The sequence below is a fragment of the Drosophila subpulchrella genome, chromosome 2L (assembly GCF_014743375.2).
Source record: "Drosophila subpulchrella strain 33 F10 #4 breed RU33 chromosome 2L, RU_Dsub_v1.1 Primary Assembly, whole genome shotgun sequence".
Classification (NCBI taxonomy): domain Eukaryota; kingdom Metazoa; phylum Arthropoda; class Insecta; order Diptera; family Drosophilidae; genus Drosophila; species Drosophila subpulchrella.
The window spans coordinates 16,741,641-16,762,999 of NC_050610.1; the positions used below are offsets into that span (position 1 = coordinate 16,741,641).

At 39.5% G+C, this 21,359-nt stretch overlaps 3 protein-coding genes across 14 annotated transcripts in view; all 3 read right to left on the bottom strand.

The window, feature by feature from the left end:
* Positions 1-139: 139 nt before the first annotated feature.
* On the bottom strand, positions 140-893 carry LOC119546432. Its single transcript, XM_037852700.1, has 2 exons — positions 798-893; positions 140-743 (listed from the first exon to the last, which is right to left on the bottom strand). Exons 1-2 carry the CDS (start codon positions 840-842, stop codon positions 189-191), a joined length of 600 nt encoding a protein of 199 aa, XP_037708628.1. The 5' UTR covers positions 843-893; the 3' UTR covers positions 140-188.
* A 1,275-nt stretch (positions 894-2,168) lies between these two features.
* Positions 2,169-2,856, bottom strand: LOC119546433. Its single transcript, XM_037852701.1, has 2 exons — positions 2,809-2,856; positions 2,169-2,754 (listed from the first exon to the last, which is right to left on the bottom strand). Exons 1-2 carry the CDS (start codon positions 2,851-2,853, stop codon positions 2,218-2,220), a joined length of 582 nt encoding a protein of 193 aa, XP_037708629.1. The 5' UTR covers positions 2,854-2,856; the 3' UTR covers positions 2,169-2,217.
* A 1,506-nt stretch (positions 2,857-4,362) lies between these two features.
* LOC119548636 (tyrosine-protein phosphatase Lar) overlaps positions 4,363-21,359 on the bottom strand; it is a 125,109-nt gene continuing 108,112 nt past the window's right edge. For 5 of the 12 annotated variants that reach the window (XM_037856030.1, XM_037856032.1, XM_037856026.1 and 2 more), the window contains 11 exons: positions 20,885-20,985; positions 19,649-19,841; positions 18,297-18,447; positions 18,064-18,200; positions 15,528-15,824; positions 10,349-10,357; positions 9,284-9,423; positions 5,713-9,054; positions 5,488-5,598; positions 5,116-5,421; positions 4,363-5,048 (listed from right to left, as the gene is read on the bottom strand). In XM_037856030.1, the coding sequence (XP_037711958.1) occupies positions 4,980-5,048; positions 5,116-5,421; positions 5,488-5,598; positions 5,713-9,054; positions 9,284-9,423; positions 10,349-10,357; positions 15,528-15,824; positions 18,064-18,200; positions 18,297-18,447; positions 19,649-19,841; positions 20,885-20,985 (4,856 nt within the window). In that variant the 3' untranslated portion in view covers positions 4,363-4,979. The remainder of the gene's footprint in view (positions 5,049-5,115; positions 5,422-5,487; positions 5,599-5,712; positions 9,055-9,283; positions 9,424-10,348; positions 10,358-15,527; positions 15,825-18,063; positions 18,201-18,296; positions 18,448-19,648; positions 19,842-20,884; positions 20,986-21,359) is intronic. The other 7 variants (XM_037856033.1, XM_037856029.1, XM_037856031.1 and 4 more) reach the window with 2 other exon arrangements.

The window sequence follows — 21,359 nt, forward strand, 5'->3', positions numbered from 1 at the left end:
TATTAAGGTTGTTCAAAAAATCTCTTATCAAGCAATTCAAAATTTTAAAAGCTATTACCCTATAATAATTTGGAAGCCATGACCATGAAAGCTGATAACAATTTTATTATACTAAGTTGATAATTAAGAGCAAATCAAATTGCATTAAGAAAAGGTGCATTAAATTGGTTTTATTTTATTACGGTCGTTTAGTATTTATTTTTAAATCTCAGGACTTCTTCTATGAGGGTTTCATGTTGCTGAACATCGTTAGAAGTTATGTATTTGTTAATCGCATTAAAAACCTCACTTTCCTGGGCTATGGTTGCCAGAGTCAGCTTCGTTTTCATTTGGGTGGCACCTTCCGTAAATTTATTATGCACTTTCTCATCCTCCTTGGCGAATTCACTGGCAACGCCCAGTAATCCGATAAGGCTCATTCCAATTGTTTTTGACTCGGGTGCCGATTGAGATAAGCTGTCCTTGAGACCTTCAAACACGCCTTGTAGATCGTAGACGTAGACATATTTCTCAGCAGTAGAGCCATGCTGACGGAGGTTCTTGCCGCGGTTAATATAGCTCTCTAGGACAGATGTTCCCGGTCCACGTTCCTCAACCGGCACACTATCCACTATCTGCTGCACAAAATTAACTGTGACGACCAGCATATTGTGAATTTGAATGCCACGAATGGTCTCGGCATAGCGAAAGAATTGAGACAGGATCTCCTTTTGTGACCTTGGAGGTGCAGCACAGGTAAGGCTCTGCGGAATATGCATACGATTTAATAAAGAATCAGTTTTTTTTTTAATACATACCAAAACAGAGAGCAAAAATATAAATGTGCACCGCATCTTCGTCATGACTTAATTCGACCAACAAATTTGGGAACAGACTTCGGATTTTTATACCCTTGCCACACATAACGAATCGCCTCTTCATTAATGTATTAGTATTGCATTGATATGAAATGTGAAATTGACTTCGGCAGAAGAGGAGAGCGCTCATGATCTAGAATGATGAAATCTCCTTATCAGCATCACAAAGAGAGAAGAGTCGATAGAAGCTAATACGTTTGGCAACAAATGAAAGCGGAAGCCAGTACACTTAAAACAAAAAGTCTCTTAATTTCTTTTATTTCATCTTTTATTATTTCTTGTCATTCGGTTTTGCAGTTTTTTGAAAATGATAAATTATTTGTATAGTAAGAAGAGTCAAGGGAAAAGTGCTCAGATTCAGTGCACGGACTGCTCCAAAGTATTTACTACTTTCGGGGCCCTACGCATCCACAAGACAATCCACACGGCGCGCTGCCGCACAAATGCAGCTATTGTGACAAACGTTTCCGCACTCCTGGTCAGGTGCGTGTGCACCACCGTCTTCACACCGAAGAAAAGCCGTTTAAATGAAAGGTAAGGATTAATCTGTAGCATTAGTTGCATAATTTAATACTGCAATGGAACAGTGTTTTGTCAATATTATTGTAATCAATTGTATCTTTGTAGGTTTGCTCATTGGATTTCACTCATCGGGAAACTCTGATTTCCCATCTTTTGCGCCATATTGGAATGAAGCGTTATAAATGCTATGGATGCGATAAATACTTTGTAGTCGTCAGCGGTTTACGAGCTCATCGCCGCCTACGTCCTGACACTTGCGGCAAGGTGAAGTTCACAGCTCGAGCTCACGGCCCCCGGGTGCGGGTCATCCGGGGAGAAGTGATCTTTGAACATCACCCAGAACACAATGGATACCTACGCAGTGAGGATCCGCTTAACATTTTGTCCCAACGTGATCAGACCGACTCAAACCCACCCGAAACAATGTAGGGTATAAGCCTAATTGTTATGTGTTCCTTATTTTACCACTTTAGCTTTGCCATTCTGATATATTTTGTAGTATTTTTTAAAAATGCGATAAGGGATATCGAAGAAAGACCTTGATCTATAGGAAAGAATTACAAAAGATTTTGCCATGAATTATAATTTTTTAATATTCGATTTTTGACCCAAATATATTTGTTTATGAAAATACACTCCAATTCATGTATGACTTTGTGGCGGTATTAAGGTTGTTCAAAACATCTCTTATCAAGCAATTGAAAAATTTAAAAGCTATTACCCTATAATAATTTGGAAGCCATGACAACAATTTTATTATACTAAGTTGATAATTAAGAGCAAATCAAATTGCATTAAAAAAAGGTGTATTAAATTGGTTTTATTTTATTACAGTCGTTTAGTACTTATTTTTGAATCTCAGGACTTCTTTTATGAGGGTTTCATGTTGCTGAACATCATTAGAAGTTATGTATTTGTTAATCGCATTAAAAACCTCACTTTCCTGGGCTATGGTTGCCAGAGTCAGTTTCGTTTTCATTTGGGTGGCACCTTCCGTAAATTTATTATGCAATTTCTCATACTCCTTGGTGACTTCACTGGGATAGCCCTTTGATGCGATACGGGACATTTCAGTTTTTTGAAACTCAGATAAGCTGTCATTTAGATCATCGCCTGGTTGACCGTAGATGTGTTCATATTTCTCAGCAGTAGAGCCATGCTGAAGGAGGTTCCTGCCGCGGTTAATATAGCTCTGTTGGACAGATGTTCCCGGTCCACGTTCCTCAACCGGCACACTATCCACTATCTGCTGCAAAACATTAACTAAGGCGCCCAGCATATTGTGAATATGAATGCCACGAATGGTCTCGGCATAGCGAAAGAATTGAGACAGGATCTCCTTTTGCGATCTTGGAGGTGCAGCACAGGTAAGGCTCTGCGGAATATGCATACGATTCAATAAAGAATCAGTTTTTTTTTTAATACATACCAAAACAGAGAGCAAAAATATAAATGTGCACCGCATCTTCGTCATGACTTAATTCGACTCAAAAATTTTGGAACAGACTTCGGATTTTTATACCCTTGCCACACATAACGAATCGCCTCTTCATTAATGTATTAGTATTGAATTGATATGAAATGTGAAATTGACTTCGGCAGAAGAGGAGAGCGATCATGATCTAGAATGATGAAATCTCCTTATCAGCATCACAAAGAGAGAAGAGTCGATAGAAGCTAATACGTTTGGCAACAAATGAAAGCGGAAGCCAGTACACTTAAAACAAAAAGTCTCTTACTTTCTTTTATTTCATCTTTTATTATTTCTTGTCATTCGGTTTTGCAGTTTTTTGAAAATGATAAATTAATTGTATGGTATTATTAAACGTAATATGATATTCTTAATCATAAATTAATGCGAAATACATACGCTCATCTGTTTCTCGATTAGTATAATCATTATATTGTTTGCTTGTCTGTGTATCATGTTACATTTAAAATTGTTATATCTTTCTATTTGGTAAAACATATAAAACAATTTATATTTTAACAAAATTTGACAAGCCGACAAATTTGTGTAATATACAATATATTCGTACTTTTCAATTGATTTATATGTTAAGTTTAATACGATTGCAACACTCTGCGTGGGTACCTTTATCTAGACATCTATTGTTGCTAGCGCTATAGTTTAATTTAGTATCTCTCGTTTCATCCCAAACATGCCCAGCCGGCCAACATCGCCGCAAAATTTACTACTTCCTAACACATCCGATCCAATTGGCAGGGGCAACGCGCTAAAGTTGTTATAACAAATACTTTTATTCCGTATAAATATTTAGTTTACATATGACTATTGTTGTTTAACATGTGTTTCAGCTAATAATTTAGTGTTTGCTTTTAAGCATTTGCTTGCTAACTTTTTGTATATATTTATGTATAAATACGAGGCCGAATTTAAACGTTCTGCAAAACAGCTTATCAGTTATATACATTATTATGTACCTTAACACCTATTGCCAATGTCTTGATTTATGTTTTTTTTTTGCTGGTTTTGCTTTATTTTATGGTAAAAATTATATGCTACAGTACATATCTACAGTTATCATTCTAATCTGTTCGCTTGGTTAATATCTATGCCTTCATACACCTTAGGTACAATAATTGTTTAGCTTTTCGATCTAAATTACACATACATACGTGGCTAGCTTGGGTATCGACTGTGGTATATACAGGAATGTACTGGGGAACTGAATAGAAGTTGTGGGAATGAGGTTAAAGTTTCAATTAGCTGCTTAGCTGGAAGTTGCGTCTGTGTCTCCTATCGGTTTTAAGAATTAGAACCGTCTGTTAGCTACCAAGACATCGATCAGTCCTTCAAATTCGTCATTTATTATAGGGGAGATCAAAACTTAAGTCGTGTTTGAAAACTTATTTTAGAATCTAGCTGCCTTATAGAATATGCACTATGCAAGACTTTTGACTAATTGCACGGATTGTTTATACTGGTTTCCAACAACCTAGGCATAAAAACTGATTAACATAGCGTTATTTGATTGATTGTATTACTCATACGTTTATATATTATAATGGCAATTGGAATTTGCTGCCAATTCGCCAGAAGATTGCGATTTAAATCAAATGGCTTCTACTTTCGACCCTATCCATGCTTTCGAGATTTGATTTAGGCGGTAAGACTAATAGCTACCAAGTCCTTAGTTCAAATATGTATCGGTTTCCAGTGGTCCGCCCCATTCATGGCCATTCTGGTGGCAGTTCCACGAACAACAAGTTGATTGACTTCCTCCTCCATTAGCGAGCAAAATCTTGATGCACATATAGAAGTGCATATGGGCTGATATATAAATTTCTGATAATTAAACGTGTAACAGTCTTTTTAAGTTTACATTATCAATAAAATCAAACTTAGTGAAAGATCGAGACCCCAAAGTAATCGTAATTGCAACATAACCATCGGGCGGGGGGTGCGCTTATCAACTAAACATGTCCACGTATATAAGTATAGGTGTATTAAGTAAGTGTGGGCAGTAGCTGGCTATAATACTTTAGAGTTATGATATCCGTGTATATCGTAAATGCGTATTATGCGTAGAGTTCGAAATAAGTATGCAACGAACGCAGGGTCGATGAGTTTTCAGCTCAGTTGGCATAGTTGTCGAATGAGCCCAAGTACTCCAATGCAGCGCGATAGCAGAAGTGATATTGATCCTAAATTAGTAAAAACAACAGATGTAAATTCTCCATGCGTCTATTAAAAATCTTGTGTGAAACCCACCTCGGTTTGCACCATAGCCGGTCGCTGGGAACGCAGGATGCGCACTGTCTGGAAGACATCCAGCACTCCCTCGTACTGCATCCGCTCTAGAACGATGCTCAGTGTGATGAAGACACCCGAACGTCCCACGCCCGCTGAACAGTGCACGGTGATGGGTCCATCCTGGCCAAACTGTTCCTTGGTCTTGTGCACCTGTCCGATGAAGTCAATGAAGCCTTCGCCCGACTTGGGCACCCCCTGCTCCGGCCAATCGATGAACTGGAACTGGCGCACCGTGCGCGAGGATCCATCTCGAGCATCAGTTACCTACAGACAAAGAGGATTTATTTGTTTTCCAGTTATTTATTATTAAATAAAGTATATTAAACTCACCTTAAACTCACGCAGCTTATACTGCGGCATGTTGTACTCAGCGATGGGATCCACGACATAATACTGATAGCGCACGGACCGCTCATGAGGCCAGTATTGGAAGCACTTCTCCTGTGAAAAGAAAAAGCATTAGTTTATATGAGGCTAAGGTTGAGGATTTAGTCTTAAACTAAATTACTACTGAATCTATAATCCAGAAAATACAAATGAGTGTGGTTAACTTACCCTGCCCATTTCCTTGAGCTTGGTCAGCATGACCACAATGGTGGAGTTGTGCTCCCAGAGCATGCGCCAGAAATCCTCTGCTGCATCCTGCACAGGACCCTGGGCGGCGATATAGGCCGATCGGTAGCGATAGCCGTCAATGAAGCTGGCGTTGACATAGTCGCTGCCCTCGATTCCATGGATGGGGGTCAGGTAGACACGACTCGATTCGTATGGCAGAATGTGGACCAGGCGGTTCTTGTGCTTGTTGCACGGCAGATTGGCCGTTACGAACTTGGACGAGTCCATCTTGACATTGGACAGCTTCTTGAACTCCACCTCCATGCCGGAGATGCTCTCGCCGGGCTCCGTGATCAGTAGCTTTTGCAGGTGCGTGTGCAGGTTGCGGGCCGGCACCTCCGTCATGCCACAGATGATGGCCTCAATGATGGCGTCATGGATGAAAATGTACTGATCCTCCGTCTGAACCATATAGTTGCGTTGCGCCCTCAGGCACGTGACATGCCCATAGATATCGATGATCTTCTCGTGCTTCATTCGCTCCAGCATCGAATCGATGACGATGTAGCAGCCGGTTCGACCCACTCCCGCCGAGCAGTGAACGATCACGGGTCCGGATTCCGGTGGCGTGAGAGCGCGACACCGGCGCAGGAACTGCAGGAACGGAGCCGGATGATCGGGCACCCCATGATCCGGCCAGGCGGTGAACTGCAGCTGCTTGATCTCGCGCCGATCGTTGAAGCCCTGCCGGCACAACTGGAACGTCCGTATGCTGTACGTGGCCAGCTCCTGCGTCTCCGTGATGGTCACAAAGATCTGGCCATAGGTCTCCGTTCCGCGAGTGGGCCAATACTGGTCGCACTTGATGCGTGTTCGCTCCTCCAGTCGCGTCATCATCACAATGGTGGCCGTTTTCAATTCCCAGCACATGCGCCAGAAGTCCACAAAGGTCTCCTGCAGCGGTCCCTGGGTGGCCACATAGGCGTTGTGCTTCCGATAGCCATCACAGTAGTTGGCATTGATGTAGTCCGATCCAACCACGCCCTCCACTGGCGGCAACTGGACACGGGAATGATCGTAGGCGGTGACATTGGCATAGCGATTCTTCGATTTATTGTGCTCCAGGTTGGAGTTGTCCCAGGTGAATTGCTGTCCCGGCTCAATGCTCTCATACTCCTGCGAGAACTTCTGATTGTCGTTGGCTTTGAGTCGTTCGATATGGTTAGCGAATTCCGAAATGGGTATGGGCGGATGGGAAATCATGCCGGGTGTCTGGAAGTTAAGACGCCTCATGTCAACGGGATCGCTAGGAGTTGGTCCGGCTCCCAAATCGGCGGCCATCAAGGGTCGAGTAACGGCCGCTTGATCCGGGGTTTTGCATGGCTGACGGCGACGTTTCACCACACAGAGAACAATCAACGCGGTGGACACGATGAAAGTGGATACCATTAGCGGGAGCACCACCCACAAGATCTCTGGTTCGTCCTTGTTGCGATTCACTGACACCTCCGGCTCCGCGGGCCAATTGGGATCGGGGCGGTGGGGCCGCTCACCTGGCGGAGCTTCCCGCATGTCCAGCGATAGGAACTCTGAGAAGGGACTGGAGGTGTAGAGATGCTTCTGCGGCGTGTCCACCACAGCCCGCACAAAGATGCGGTAACGCTTCTCCCGCTCCAGCTTACGATTGGTAAAGTTATGGTAGTCATCACCCGATCCTAGGTGGAAGGTGAAGGGTATGGAACGCTGTGGAAACTTAGCCGCAATGTAGGGGGCATTAGGACGCTCTGGTTTGTTCCTACCCGGCAGCAGATCGTCGGTGAGGAACTGATCGGGTATTTTGTGCAGATTTGACTTGTCCTCCGGCACCACCACCAAGTAATAGTGCGAGATGGGTCCATATTCCTCCGAGGCCTGTGGCAGTATCACCAGAATCTCCTCGCCATTGACCACACCATAGAAATCCGGCTTGACCATCGGCTGTGGAGCTGCCATTTGGGTGGTCACCGTGATCTTGGTGGGCGGACGGTATGAATAATCCGATGGAATGGCACTCACGTTCACATTGTACGTGGTAAAGGGACTCAGTTCGTTTATCGTGTGGGTCTTCACATAGTGCTTCAGGATGATCTCGCGCTTGGGAACGATCTGGGTCTGCGAAAATCCCTGTGAGTCCACAAACACCTTCATGGCATCGAAGCTGATCTTGTAGTTAACCGGAGTTAGCCGAATGGGTGGCGACCAACTCAACGTCATTGAATGGGTGCTGACATCGTGGGCACGAAGATTAAGGGGCACATCCTCCGGCTTAATCCTTACCGTCACCTTCTCGCTAAGACGTCCCAATCCGTTCTTGAACCTCGCCGCAATGGCCACGGCATATTGGGCAAACTTCTCCAGATTGACCAGATCAGCGGATTCCGTCAGGCCAACCGTCTTCGTTTGCCAGTCGTCCAGATCCTCGACGGCGGTCATGGTGTAAAAAATTTTGTAGCCAAGCAACTTGCCTCGACTCGTCACCGGCTCCCACCAAATCTCCGCCGTTTGCTCGGAGGTGGCCTCCGCTTGCAGGGACATAGGTGCCCGGCCCATGTCGCGTTCCGTCTCCACGACCAACTTGTCACTGAAGGGACCGGCTCCCTGTTTCGTATAGGCCCTCACCCGGAAGATGTACTCGGTGTTCTCCTCCAGATTTGTGAAAACCGCCTTGCGGAGCGTCATATTCCTCTCAGAACCAAGGCCATGATCGATTTTCTTGTGGAACTGGACATCATAGCGGGTGATTATGCCATTCCGATGTTCCCTGGTAGGTGGATCCCACGTAACGCACAGAACATCCGGAGTTTGGAAGCGTATGGTGATGTTCGAGGGCGGTCCGCCGGGTGTGCCTTCTGGTGTCTGGAATATTTTTACCGTCTCCTGACCGATACCGATGTGATTACTGCCCGCCACCCGAAATTCATACTCCACTCCGCGTTCCAGGTTGTCGAAGCGCTTCTTGGTCATCTGGGGTCCCGATAGCATCTCCTCCTTCAAAGACTGATCCTTGACGCCCCATCGAAGTCGATAGCCACGCAATTCACCATAGGTCTGCGCCGGACGCTCCCACTCCAGTTCGATGGACACGATCGGTTCCCGCTCCATGATCTTCAGACTCACCGTTGGCCGAACTGGCACTCCGCCAGGGGTTTTCACCACAATCGCTGCACTCCGGTCGCCATCGCCTTTGCGGGTCAATGCGGCCACCTGGATGGAGTACTTGGTATCCGGCTGCAGGCCAGTGACATTGAACTCCAGCATGTCCACCACATCGAATTTAAAGGGTTCGTTGAGGAAACCCTTGCCCTGTTTGAAAATGTCAAATAGAGATGATTATAAGCAAATACAAATTAACTTTTCAAATTCGATTTTATTTGATTATGGTTTTTAAGAAGCTGTTCTTGGGCTATCCACAAAAAACATGGTTTTTTGGATATACCAACGGTTAAAAAAAGTTAATTTCGAATGTCTGTAATCTGTTAACTCTAATCTTGTTAATCTTTCCTAGTTCTCCCTTAAGAGACAGAAAACTCACCTCATCTCTCAGCTCCTGAGCATGTATGTGATAGCCACGAATAATACCATTGCGATCCTTTTCGAGTGGCGGTTTCCAACTGACATGTATCGATGTGGAGTTCAAGGGCGTGGCCTTAACATCTTGTGGATCTCCGGGCACTAAATGCGACGCCGAAGAAAATTGCGATTAGCTAAGGGTACTCACAAGGGCGAAAACAACTGGAGACATATATAGATAGCTTAACTTAAGACCTAAGGTTATTAACATTAACTTACTTAACACTGTAGTACATGATCTTATATTATATATTTTTAGTTTACAGACAGGAGACTATGGCTTCTATTATACTAGGTGCTTAGAACCTATGAGTAATACATATACAAGAATATATGTGGTAGTACCAGAACAAACCTAGTTCCAAGTCAATGCCATCACCACATCACAGACAAAAACAGATTCGAATTAAATTAAAAGTCGGAACTGGAGGAACCAAACAACCAAAGTGCTGCTTAGGTGCTAAATAATTGGTATGTGGTAGGGGTTGCTCAATAGGTGCTCAAAATTTAGTAGGAGGTGCAGTTTATACCTAGATATAGTATTATTTAAGATAGTATAGACCATTACTTAGGGAGTATGGTGGCAAAAAAGTACACAAAAAAATGTTGGCCATCGCAAACACTTGGATTTCGATGTCCATCTCGTTTCACTTAGCAAAAACAAACATGTAAGCATTCAAAAAGTTGTTACTTGGTTGTGTGCAAAAAACATATAATGGTAAATCAAAAAATAGTTCATATATTTTTTCTATACACGTATGCTGCTTATTTAAGAGCATTAAAAATCCTTGCCGACCTCTTAAATGGTTTGGTAAGATTTTCAAAAAATGTCGAAATAGAGAAACATATCAAAAAACAAAAGAGATGTGAATTCTTTTAGTTATCGGTCAAAACTTTCTGGACCAATTCAAAAATATGTTTTTGGGAAAAGAGTATAGGTATAGAAATAGAGATGTATAGTATAGATAGTATTTTGCTATGGGGCATTCTTAAACATAATACATAGTCAACCATTAAATATACTCACTCTTTTTCTCTAAATAGTTTTAAAATGTTTTATTTGTATTATATATTAGGATATAAACCACCATCCATTAAAGGTTGCGTTCAAAAATCAAATTTCGCAATAATTTCGTATTCACATCAAAAAAGTTTCAAAAAGATTTTGTTTTTTTTTTGGTTTTTGGTTTTTTTTTTCCATTTTGATTTGCATTCAAAAAAAGGTGCACGAAACAGAGCAATTGGTGCAAGGTGCGAGTGGCCAAGCAAAGTTATTTGGTTTTGTTTTAATAGTATGTGAAAAAAGATATAAAATATAGGTATTTAGTTTACAGTATACAATTCCAAAAAGGGTTACTAGTGCACAAAAGTGGTTAAAATCCAGAAAGGGAAAGGTGAACAACTAAAGATGGAAAACATGATACAAAATCTACATATTTGTTGGCACACCGCTTTGATACTGTACAGTGTTCTTATGATTTTTCAATTTACTTTGATTTTTTTCCAAAATTATGTGGTAGTTTGTAGATTTAGAACACCCAATTAATATAATTTATGGGTTAACTTAAATTTTACAAGTAACTTACCTCAATAAATTTTAAGATAATATGACACACATTTATAAAGCTTAATTATACCCTAAAATACTGGTTATCAACTACTTCTAAGTATATAGCTTATGGAGTTGTATCTTTCCAATATATTCATTTAAAATATTCTTTAAATTGAGATCTCATATTTGATAATTTTGTACGTATACCATTCATTACTTAGACAATGATTCGCTGCCTGGCGGTTCCTTGCCCCCAATCACTGCATTTGGGTTCATTAAAAATGTTAAATAAATGCATAATACAAATTATTCAAATGCAACTGGCAGCAGAAAAATGTTAAATTATGCTTCATTAGTGTCCTGCAGCTTGGCAGCTCATCTGCTTAACTTTTTCAGCCGAAAGCAGCAGATGGAAGGGGTCAAATGCTGCATTTTTGTCTCATTTTTTGTCATTTCACATCCATTCACACCAGGTGCGAGATACACCTGCGCACACACCAACGCACACACACATCAGTGCACTAAAAATATAAAATAATTAAAATGCTACCGTAGAAGTGTTCTCTATTTTGTATTCCTTTTTTTCCCGTGCTCCTTTTCTGTGCTGAATGGAACAAACGAAGCAAGGAGCGCGTGCTAAGCTTCCAATGCTCGAGGTGCTCATTTTTTAACTTTATTTTTTATTTTATTTTATTCCATATAACATATATATATAGTATAGTATGTTTTATATTTTGGTGTATATGTGGGCAGGACGTGTGCAACTGTCTGGGTGCACAAAGGGGTAGCTGCTTGCTTTACGAATCTTTCCCAGACCCAGAACCCGAAGAGCGGTACAAAATGAAAAGCAAGTGCCCAGCTTTAGACAGGTGGAATGCATTTGCATTTGCATTTGTGCTGTGGCAGCTAACAAGCGCATCACATCATAACGAAATACGCTCCCAACATACGAAACACAAAAATTAGTAGAAAAAGGACAAGTGAAGAATGTTATGGTCGAGAGTACCGACCATTGAATACCTGGTACCGAACAACTCGTATGATTGATATGAAATTTGGGATGTGTTTGGTAAATAGAAAAATATAGGTTTTGAAGTAAGGTCGACGATTCTATCTTTCAAACTTAAGGCTGTGCAGAGGTTTTAAATTTTAGATTTTCTAGTTTATTATCAGAAATATATATATTTTATAAAGTCAGAAAGGCAGTCTATTCCGAACACATTATACCATTAGATTTTTTCGGGTACTGGGTATTAAAATTAGTATAAAAAAACAATATGGTTAAAATGGCATGTACATAAAGTACTGCCATGTGCTGACCCTTTAATGCTGGCCCAGATGCTTCTACTGCAGCTTGAGAGCCGCTGGCTACAAGTGCGACAGAAGGAAGTGGAAGGGTGGTGGCTTTGGTTGGAGATATGTGGCCGTTCGCCTCCGGTTATGCCAAATTGAGTACAATTAAAACGAAATTCAAGTCAGTCACAGATAGCTCAATGCCGTTGCGGTGCTTTGGTGCTGTTATTGCTGCTGCTGGGTCTTGCACAGAGAGAAAACTATCCCTACTTAAAGAGTTGGATTTCATTTAACTATATTAACGAAAATGGAATACTTTGATATTCAGTTTAGGCACGTTTCTTAGAACTATTGTATTAAGTAGCCGACTGGTTAAACAGCTGGTTAAAACTAGTTTTTGTTTTTCAATTTACGACTAAGGAATTATTAAAAATTGTTTTTTTTTTATCTATTAGAACTAGAAAAAACTATATTTTTTTTATATTTAATATTGCCGAAAGCTGGTTAAAAATCCCTTAAGTTTGTTTGTTTAGGCACGTTCCTTAGGACTATGGTATTACGTAGCCGACTAGTTGAACAGCTTGTTAAAACCAGTTTTCTTATTTCATTTGACAACTAAGAATTTATTAAAAGTGGTTTCTTTATTTTTATTTATTAGAACTAGAAAATACTATTCATTATTTATTAAATACTGCTGAAGGCTGGTTAAAAATCCCGTACATTTTTATTATACCGAGCTTTAGTTATTATAGATCCGCTTAAATTTCGAACCCACGATTATTTCTCTCTGAGCAGCCCTGCAAGTGATTGTAAACTTTCTGCAGAAACATTCACTCATTTACGTGTCCTTCTAGATCGCATTGTGTATGCTTTTGCCTCAGCTTGAGCCTGTGCATAAGGTGCGGTGCTATCGGTGCTGCAGACTTAATTCTAAGCTTATTATAACATCTAGAGTGAGCTAAAAGATGCCAGGAGCGTGTCACAATAAACGAGTGGGTGAGAGAGCGAGTGAGACGTACACTAAGGTGCTTAACAATAAGTACATTTAATTTACAGTGCTTAGCCAAAATAAAATGAAGTGAATGGGCCACCACACTCAGATGGTGTTGAGCTCTTGAAACACACAAATTGAGTAGGTACTTAATAAAGAAAACTGTTTTCTGTTTTGAACAAGCAAGTTAACGGCTAACAAGCAAATGAAGGTAGGTTAAAACGATGTTTGGATATGTATGGATTTTTTATTGAACGGAATTTATGAGTGAAAAGGATACTATAATGTATTTGGGTCATGGCTGTTCAGGTTTACTCAAATAGAAAACTCAATGGATACATTTGATCTGTGATATTCTGATGGGTAACATCACAGAAGTGCTGGGAAAAAAATTAAGAATGCATGAAATAAAAATACGGAACAGTAATTCACAGCTCCAAAACCATTTTCAATCGGACAAAAACATTTTAAGGGATGTTGGGGCAAACGATGAAAAGTGCAAATATGCAAATGTGTTAACTGTGCAAACATGCAGGTGATTGCAAATAAAACTTAATAAAATGGGTAAACAACACAAAATATACAAAATTATGTGCGTAAATAAAAAGTTCGGTTAATTTTGTGCAGAAATCAATTTAAGGATTTGTCATTTGCTGTGCCTGCGTTCGTTATTTGCATAGCAATAAACAAAAAACAAAAATCCATTTAAAAACGTGCGACATTGCGGGGCTTTTGGGGCATTCGTGGTGGGATGTGTTGAGCTGCCACTGGTGACAAAAGTGCAAAAACCGTGTGCCAAAAACCAAACAGATAGGGGTAGAGCTGTATACTGGGCTAGGGCTCAAAAATTATAGTACACCGAGCTTTTGTAAACGTTATTAAATATGTATGCATTTATGTAAATATCACACATGTAGATGTATTGGCAAAGGTGTGTTTGCAGGTGAGCGCCAACTGAGGAAAAAAAAATAATAAATAAATAGAGCGAAACATTTTGCGCTATTTGCTTTGGGTAAACATTTGAATACAAAAAAAAAATGTACGAAATATGTGCGGGAAATTTATTGGGTTCAGGAACGGGAGTTATTATGGTTATAGCCCCTCCTTAGGCTCCACCTGGGTTGTGTTTACATTTATAATTGCATACATTTAATTATGCAAATAATTTAATAAAATATTTAATGCAAACAACCTAAAATCAAATTTGCGTATAGGTTTTTGGGGGGAATTAGGCTCGTGTGCTGGTGTTGTGCTTACAAAAACTATATGAAAATGCCAAAAATACAAAAAGATTACATTGAGTTCATGGTGATTTTTGGTGCTATACAAATTACCACAAACAATTGATGCATTATATTCAAAAATATTTATTTATAAAATTTGATTCTTTATATTTATATTTAAAGATATATCTTGGTGTTGTGCATTTCTCGAGACGATTGCGAGTCAAGAAGTAAAAGGAACAAAAATATTTTTGCTTGCATATAGTACACAATACATAGGAGTTTTTCTAAAAAGAGATATTTTCTTTTTTCATAGAAGATTTTGTGCAAAAAAGTAGTCAAAAATTGCGCCAAAAAATATGCAATTTCATAGTGCCAATAAGAAAATTTTGTAGATGTTTTTAAAATTTCATTTGAATATACAAACGAATTTTCACAAATCATAAGGTAAAGAAAGGTGGAAAATATTATAAAATCAAAACTAAATAATATATGGTATATGTTAAGAGACAGCATAAATATGTATCTTAGCATTGAAAATGTATAGTTAATGGATCCCTAGCGATCCTATACAACTGGACGGTCTTTGTATTATAAATATTTTTAAATAGGTTTAAGATCAGACTAGAAGAAAAATGCCGGGAAGGCTAAAATATAGAATTTAAATTTTTTTATATTAAGCAAAAATTTAACTGGTCTGATTAGCCAGTCTTCGGACAGACCTCTGAATTTTCAAATCATAATACTTGACAATACTACAAATAATAACTAGCTGTTTTCAAAACGCATATTTACAGCTAATTGGTTAAAAAGATAAATATTTGTGAACTGAAAAATTATATAGATATCTTGATAAATATCAGATAACGCTCCATAGTGCTTAGCCGCTCCTGTGGTGAATGCTCCCGATATCAAAATTCAAAAATTGTACAAAATACGTTCGATTAGTTTCAGGTTGATATTTTTTTTTCTCAGGGGGTACGATAATGGATAACGAGATAAAAAAAATGACTAAAACATAACTTAGGATGAGTGTAAAATTAAGAGTAAGGTAAAAACATAATTTAAATAAAGTAAAGTATAAAGGGGGAAACGAAAAATTACGATAGGACTTACGCATAGGTAAGATCGTTATTGGCATACATACCATCCTCTTGGGTGCGCAAAATGATGGGATGGGATCGCGGCCCATCGCCGACGGATGTGCCGGCCAGTACCCAGATTTTGTACTCTGTCCAGCGCTTCAGCTCGTCGAGCACAATGCTGGTCATATTGAGGGTCATTGTGGTGGCCTCGTCGTCTTCGCGACCCACCTCCACGAAGAACACCTTATAGTATATGATCCGACCGTTCGATCGTTCGACGGGCGGCGGCAGCCAGTTAAGCGATATCGTTGTCGAGCTGGTTGCAATGGCGGTGATATTTCGAGGCGGTGCACCTGGTACTAATTACATAGATGGGAACGGAACGTATTTGTGTGTGCATTGATTTTTTGGTTTTGTTTTTGATTTGATTTGTTTGTTGGTTGGGTTGTTTATTGGGTTGTTCATTGTTGGTTGATGCATAGCCATGGTTTTGTTTTTTTTTTTGGATATGAGAGTTGGTTTGTTCATAGCGTTATCAGCAATTAGCGCAGAGAATACAAAAATATTTTGTCAAACCAAATGAAAATGGATAACATGAAACGAAAAAGCCATAAAAGCAAAATAAAATATTAAAATCATAGGGAATAACATGGTTTATATAGGCATAAAAATATATCGAAATAAATTCAAATATCAAGACATAGATCCAATGGTTTATGCAAATAATGTTGACTCCTTTTTGCGTTCGTCAATAATTTGTGCATATTTTTTGGTAACGACTTTTTGAGCTGAAAATTTTCCCAACTAACTACGAGAGAAGCATACCCATCATGTCATGCATAGCTTAGGAAAACAATAAATAAATGGAACTAAACAATCACACAACATTTACATATATACACACACGAAAAGACATTCATTTGCATAAACCATGGGAATTTGGCATACTTTTGGTACATATAGAGAAGAACAAATTAATAAACTACGAAACTGAAAAGTAATAAAGGTGCGAAAAGTTGTAAAGGCAGTATAGCTAAGGTAGAAATTTAACTGAACAATACAAGTGCCCCTCAAGGCACCACTAAGAAACTAGGAATTCTCGCAAAATTTCTGCAGGCAGGAACTCAAACTTAAAATCAAGCACAAATGCTAAAAACAATTCCAAAATAACTTTGTGGCTTGTCTTTAGTGGCAAACGTCTGAGCCACATTAAGTGCCGTGGCACAGACAATCATTTACATTTTAATTATGCGAATATGCAAAACGTGCAAATATGGAAACCAAAAGTGATATTTATGCCACTGCCAAGAACTTTGCACTTCCGGCATTTGTCTTCGCGCCGGTCTATTAAAATATCATTCAAAATCAATTTTCTAGACACTGGATGCAGGCAGACAGAGGAAGAAGTTAAGGAATTTTCGGTTTTTGGTTTTGTGGTCTCGGTGCTTCTGATGCAGAGTGCAGAGTGCAGAGTGCAGTGTGCAAAGTGCATTAGGAATTTTAGCACTTAAATAGTGGTCTAAAGTTGCAAATTGTTTGGGCATAATTTACATGATTTAACACTCGGGGGAGCCACAAATGATAAATGGAATATAATCGAGCGATGCAAAACACACAAATTCAAATATACATTCTCATTTTTTTTTCTTTCTTCCAATATTTTGCATTACATTATCGTGCAATTTGTTTTTGAATTTGAACTTAAACTGAAGAGGTGTGTTTTTGGTCTGGAAATGTTGTCGGTTGCGTTTGATGTTTTTGGTCTAATCCTGTGTGTGATGTGGATTGTGGACTGTTGGCTATTGTTCAGTGAATTTTGGTCTGTAATTGGATTAGTTCAACAGATTGCAGAGATACCATTGTATTAGGTATTCGAAAAATTGTAAAGCACGAATCCAATTTAATCTTGGATATATTTAAGTACCCAGCATTTCTCTGATTTCTTTGGCTTTAAATATTCTGCATTCTGTTAAACTCTGATTTAAACATTTATTTCCTATGTATTATGTGTGTAATGCTAAAGGTCTTAGTTTCTATATTTATGTGTAAGCTATGTATATTTGTCTGTAATCCGTGTAACTTTGTATAATCTAACTAATAAAATGTTTTGCTTTTTTGTAGAGTATATCATCTAAACAACTAAAACTTAAGACTAACTTGCAAGTAACAATAACAATCACATGTCAAACAATATGAATCTATATATATATATATATCGATATGGGTATTTATAGTTACGATATAAGTGGTTAAGTGCAAAAAACTCACTGCACACCAGGAACACTCATTCGATATCATTTATTCATGGCATTCGCTCACACTTTACCTGTTTCCACGAAGGCACAACTCAATAAAATGTAATTTCACACTCAGACATTTTATGGTTTGGGTAACTGAATAAATCAACTACATGTTTATGGACACATGTTCATGTATCAGGGTTAATTTATATAAATATATATATATGTAATATGTGGATTTGTATATTGAAATCACTCAGTTTCTCGTTGTACTTAAGCCTATGGAAACTTGTACGTCTACGGCGGTTTGAACTAACTTAAAGAGTTATAGAGTTCGATGGCGGATTGGACAACTTACCATATTGCTTGGTTCGAACCGGAATGGGCGGTGTGGTGGCCCCCTCGCCCCGTTGTGACCTAGCAGCCAGCCAGATATAATAGAGAGTATCGGGATATAGGCCATCAAGGGTATATGCCTCCGAATTTGAAATGCGTCTAATGATTGTATGGGGGAGAATGATTGAATGGTTTAGTTTTGGATTTCAGAACTTGAACTGATACCACATCCACATATAGTAACCCGAAACTCACTTGTGATGGGCCTGATTGGCGTATGTGTCATTCCAGTAGAGCTCGTAATGAACGATATTCTCGCTGGAATGCGTCGGCTTGGTCCATTGCAGTGTGACTGCGGTCTCGCCGATATCGGTTGCCCGGAAATTGCTCGGTTGCGATGGCACACCTTTTGTAGACATATCCGTAATTCATATTCCATGGGGTTTTTGGGGGATTTCCAGAGGGTTGTCGTTGTTATTCGCCGGTTGGGAATTGCATTTGGTTTTTCGGTTTGGTAATAATGAAACGGAAATTACGGAAATTAAATAATATACAAACAAATCAATGTGGGCATGCCATTTTGTTTGTATGCCGATGGATCCCACCGATAGCGATTGCGATTCGGTTGGTTTCCAATTCAAAATGCTGCATGATATTGATGAGGTGACACACGCACAGCAATCGCTGCATCAGCATTTTGAATTCGTATTGGCTTTTTGCATGAAATTGATTGAGATGTGTCCATCTATACAGCCATCGAACAAACCCCATACCATGTTTGAATATTTCAGCGTTTGCCACAAAAACCAGATGGTGTCCCCAAACCCAGAGCGAGAGAGAGAAAGAAAATGATTATCAATTTTCAAATTATTTTTACCCCCCAGGGAAACCGAAGAACCTGTCATCGCTTTGAAGTTTTACGGTTTAATGAACAAACCGAAATCATTTTTCGAACTGCCAAAAGGCTGGCAAAATATATACAAATACCACATGCATATATCTACAGACTTAAAGAGTTAGAGTAAAGCTTCTCAACTTTTCTGTTTTCTGGCCCAGCAAACTCAAGTGTCACGTTTGACCCAAAAACGGAAGGGGACATTTTGCAGTTTACATAGATCCCAATGTAAAGACTTATTAGTTGGTAGTTCAAAGTTTAACCCCTGTATTTAGTTAGTTATTGTTGCAGTTAAAGCTGCCTAAGATGGCCACAAATAGCAGTTAGTCAGTCCTAGTGGACACGCCCCCACCCATTTAAGCGCCTAAAATACACTCGGTCAAATGCATTTGCATCCCATATACGCATTTATATCGAATGATTGCAGCAAGTTAATGAATATCTGCCGGACATGCCCACAAGTGCAGTCGGTGTTTGTGCTCGGACAGAGATAAATATTTCATTGAAAGGACACACGTTACGCCTGACATTTTGTATTATAATTAAATAATTGGTGTGATCTATGTGGGCCGATTGAGTTGAGCAATTAAATTGCAAAATGTGCTCGATTCAAAATGCAACGTTAGTCGATGTGTTTCGTGTGCCTGGTTGTGCGTGTGTGTTTCATGTGCCTAATTGAAGCTGATTGCCCAATCAATTTGGCTTAGCCTACCTTGCTGGGCCTTCACTTGGACCGGCGTGGACATGGGACCGGCTCCCATCGAGGTGTACGCCTGAACCCGGACTGTATAGATGGCATGGGGCGTCAGCTCCGAAACTGTGGTCAGCTCGCTATTATCCACCATCTGTGAGTTCCAAGAGGCCTCCGGTTGATTTGAATTCGTAGTATAATACACCTTGTAGCCCTGTTTTAAAAAGATAGAAGTTATGTTATGGGAGACATTGATTATGGATGTAGTTTCTTCATAAGGCAAATATTTATATCCAATGTACCAGTTTTAATGGGTTTCGCAATTTTCTAAGCTGCATTTAAATCGAATATTATTAAATCATAAACATATTATTAAATCATACAAAAAAAAAAGTTAGGTTTGGTAAGACATAAATTCTTGGATGGATCATAATTTAAACATATCCCTACTTCATCAAAAAAACAAGTACTGAACGTAGGGAATAACAATTAATTCATTTCGCTTTACTTGAACAAGTATTTTAATCGTTATTTATAATATTATTTTGTTGTTCTAGCTTTGAACTCCTAAATAGAGCTGGTAAACGTTTTTATAGATACTTATATCTAAACGTATAATTTCTATAAAAAAAAATCACTCCAATATAATGTTAAAAATAATTTATCTTTTTTACGATTTTAATTATTATAAAATCCAGAAATTTATACCAAATTGTTAAAAAATATATTTATTTTAAAGCTAAGGTAAACAAATTATAGAAAGAAGAATTGTATTAAATCAGAGCAAGAAAATGCAAGCTATTTAAAATCTGTAATCGAAATCCAAATCCGATTTTCACCTTTCATTAACTGATAAACCGAAAATGATATATCGCTGCTGGTCAGAGATTTGTGGACCTATAAGGCCGGTGGCAAACACATCCCGCCCCGCCGGAGACCAGAGACCACAACGATTGCCGACTCGGAATGGAGACCTGTGGACAGGTGTCTAGGATTTGCATACAACCGTTCGCCAGCCATCGGAATCGGCAATGGCCTCCTGCCCCCGAACATGGCCAAAGGCATTTTGCCAATTTCCCTTCGACGGGACCCCTCCATTCGGGCCATCGGACTGACGTGACTAACTGCGTTGGTCGGACTACCGACTACCGACTACGGACTACGGGTGGCGGGCTGCAGGCCATGGATTCCGGGACTCCCTGTGTCCGGGTTTCGGATCTTATCGTTTAATATGCGCACTTGATGCCAGGTACTTACGGTCACTTGTCCATTGGGCGTCTCTGGTGGTTCCCAAGTAATAACCATCGTGGACGAGCTCAGCGTGCGCACTTGAACATTACGTGGTGCACTTTCCATTTCTGCAGGCAGGGAGGAAACAGAGGGGAAACGGGTGATATTAGCATTGTCATGGCATAGATTGGGCATATAACAATGGTTAGTTGGGTAGTTGGCAACGTAGAGATCCGACTGGCTAAACGAATTTCAAAAATTTATGGCTGCCTTGAAAAATAACTGCTTTCTAGCTTGGGGATTAAGAAAAAATATGGTTATTCTGACTAGTATCTTGAACATACCTAAAACAATTTATTTTATTACTACCTATCATATCACAATAAGCTATATCTCAAAATGATGGTTTCATATCAAATGCAGTCGATCTCTAAAAATACCTCCTAACCAGTTTAAGTACTTAAAAATATATGGTTATTCTGACTAGTATTTATTACTGTGT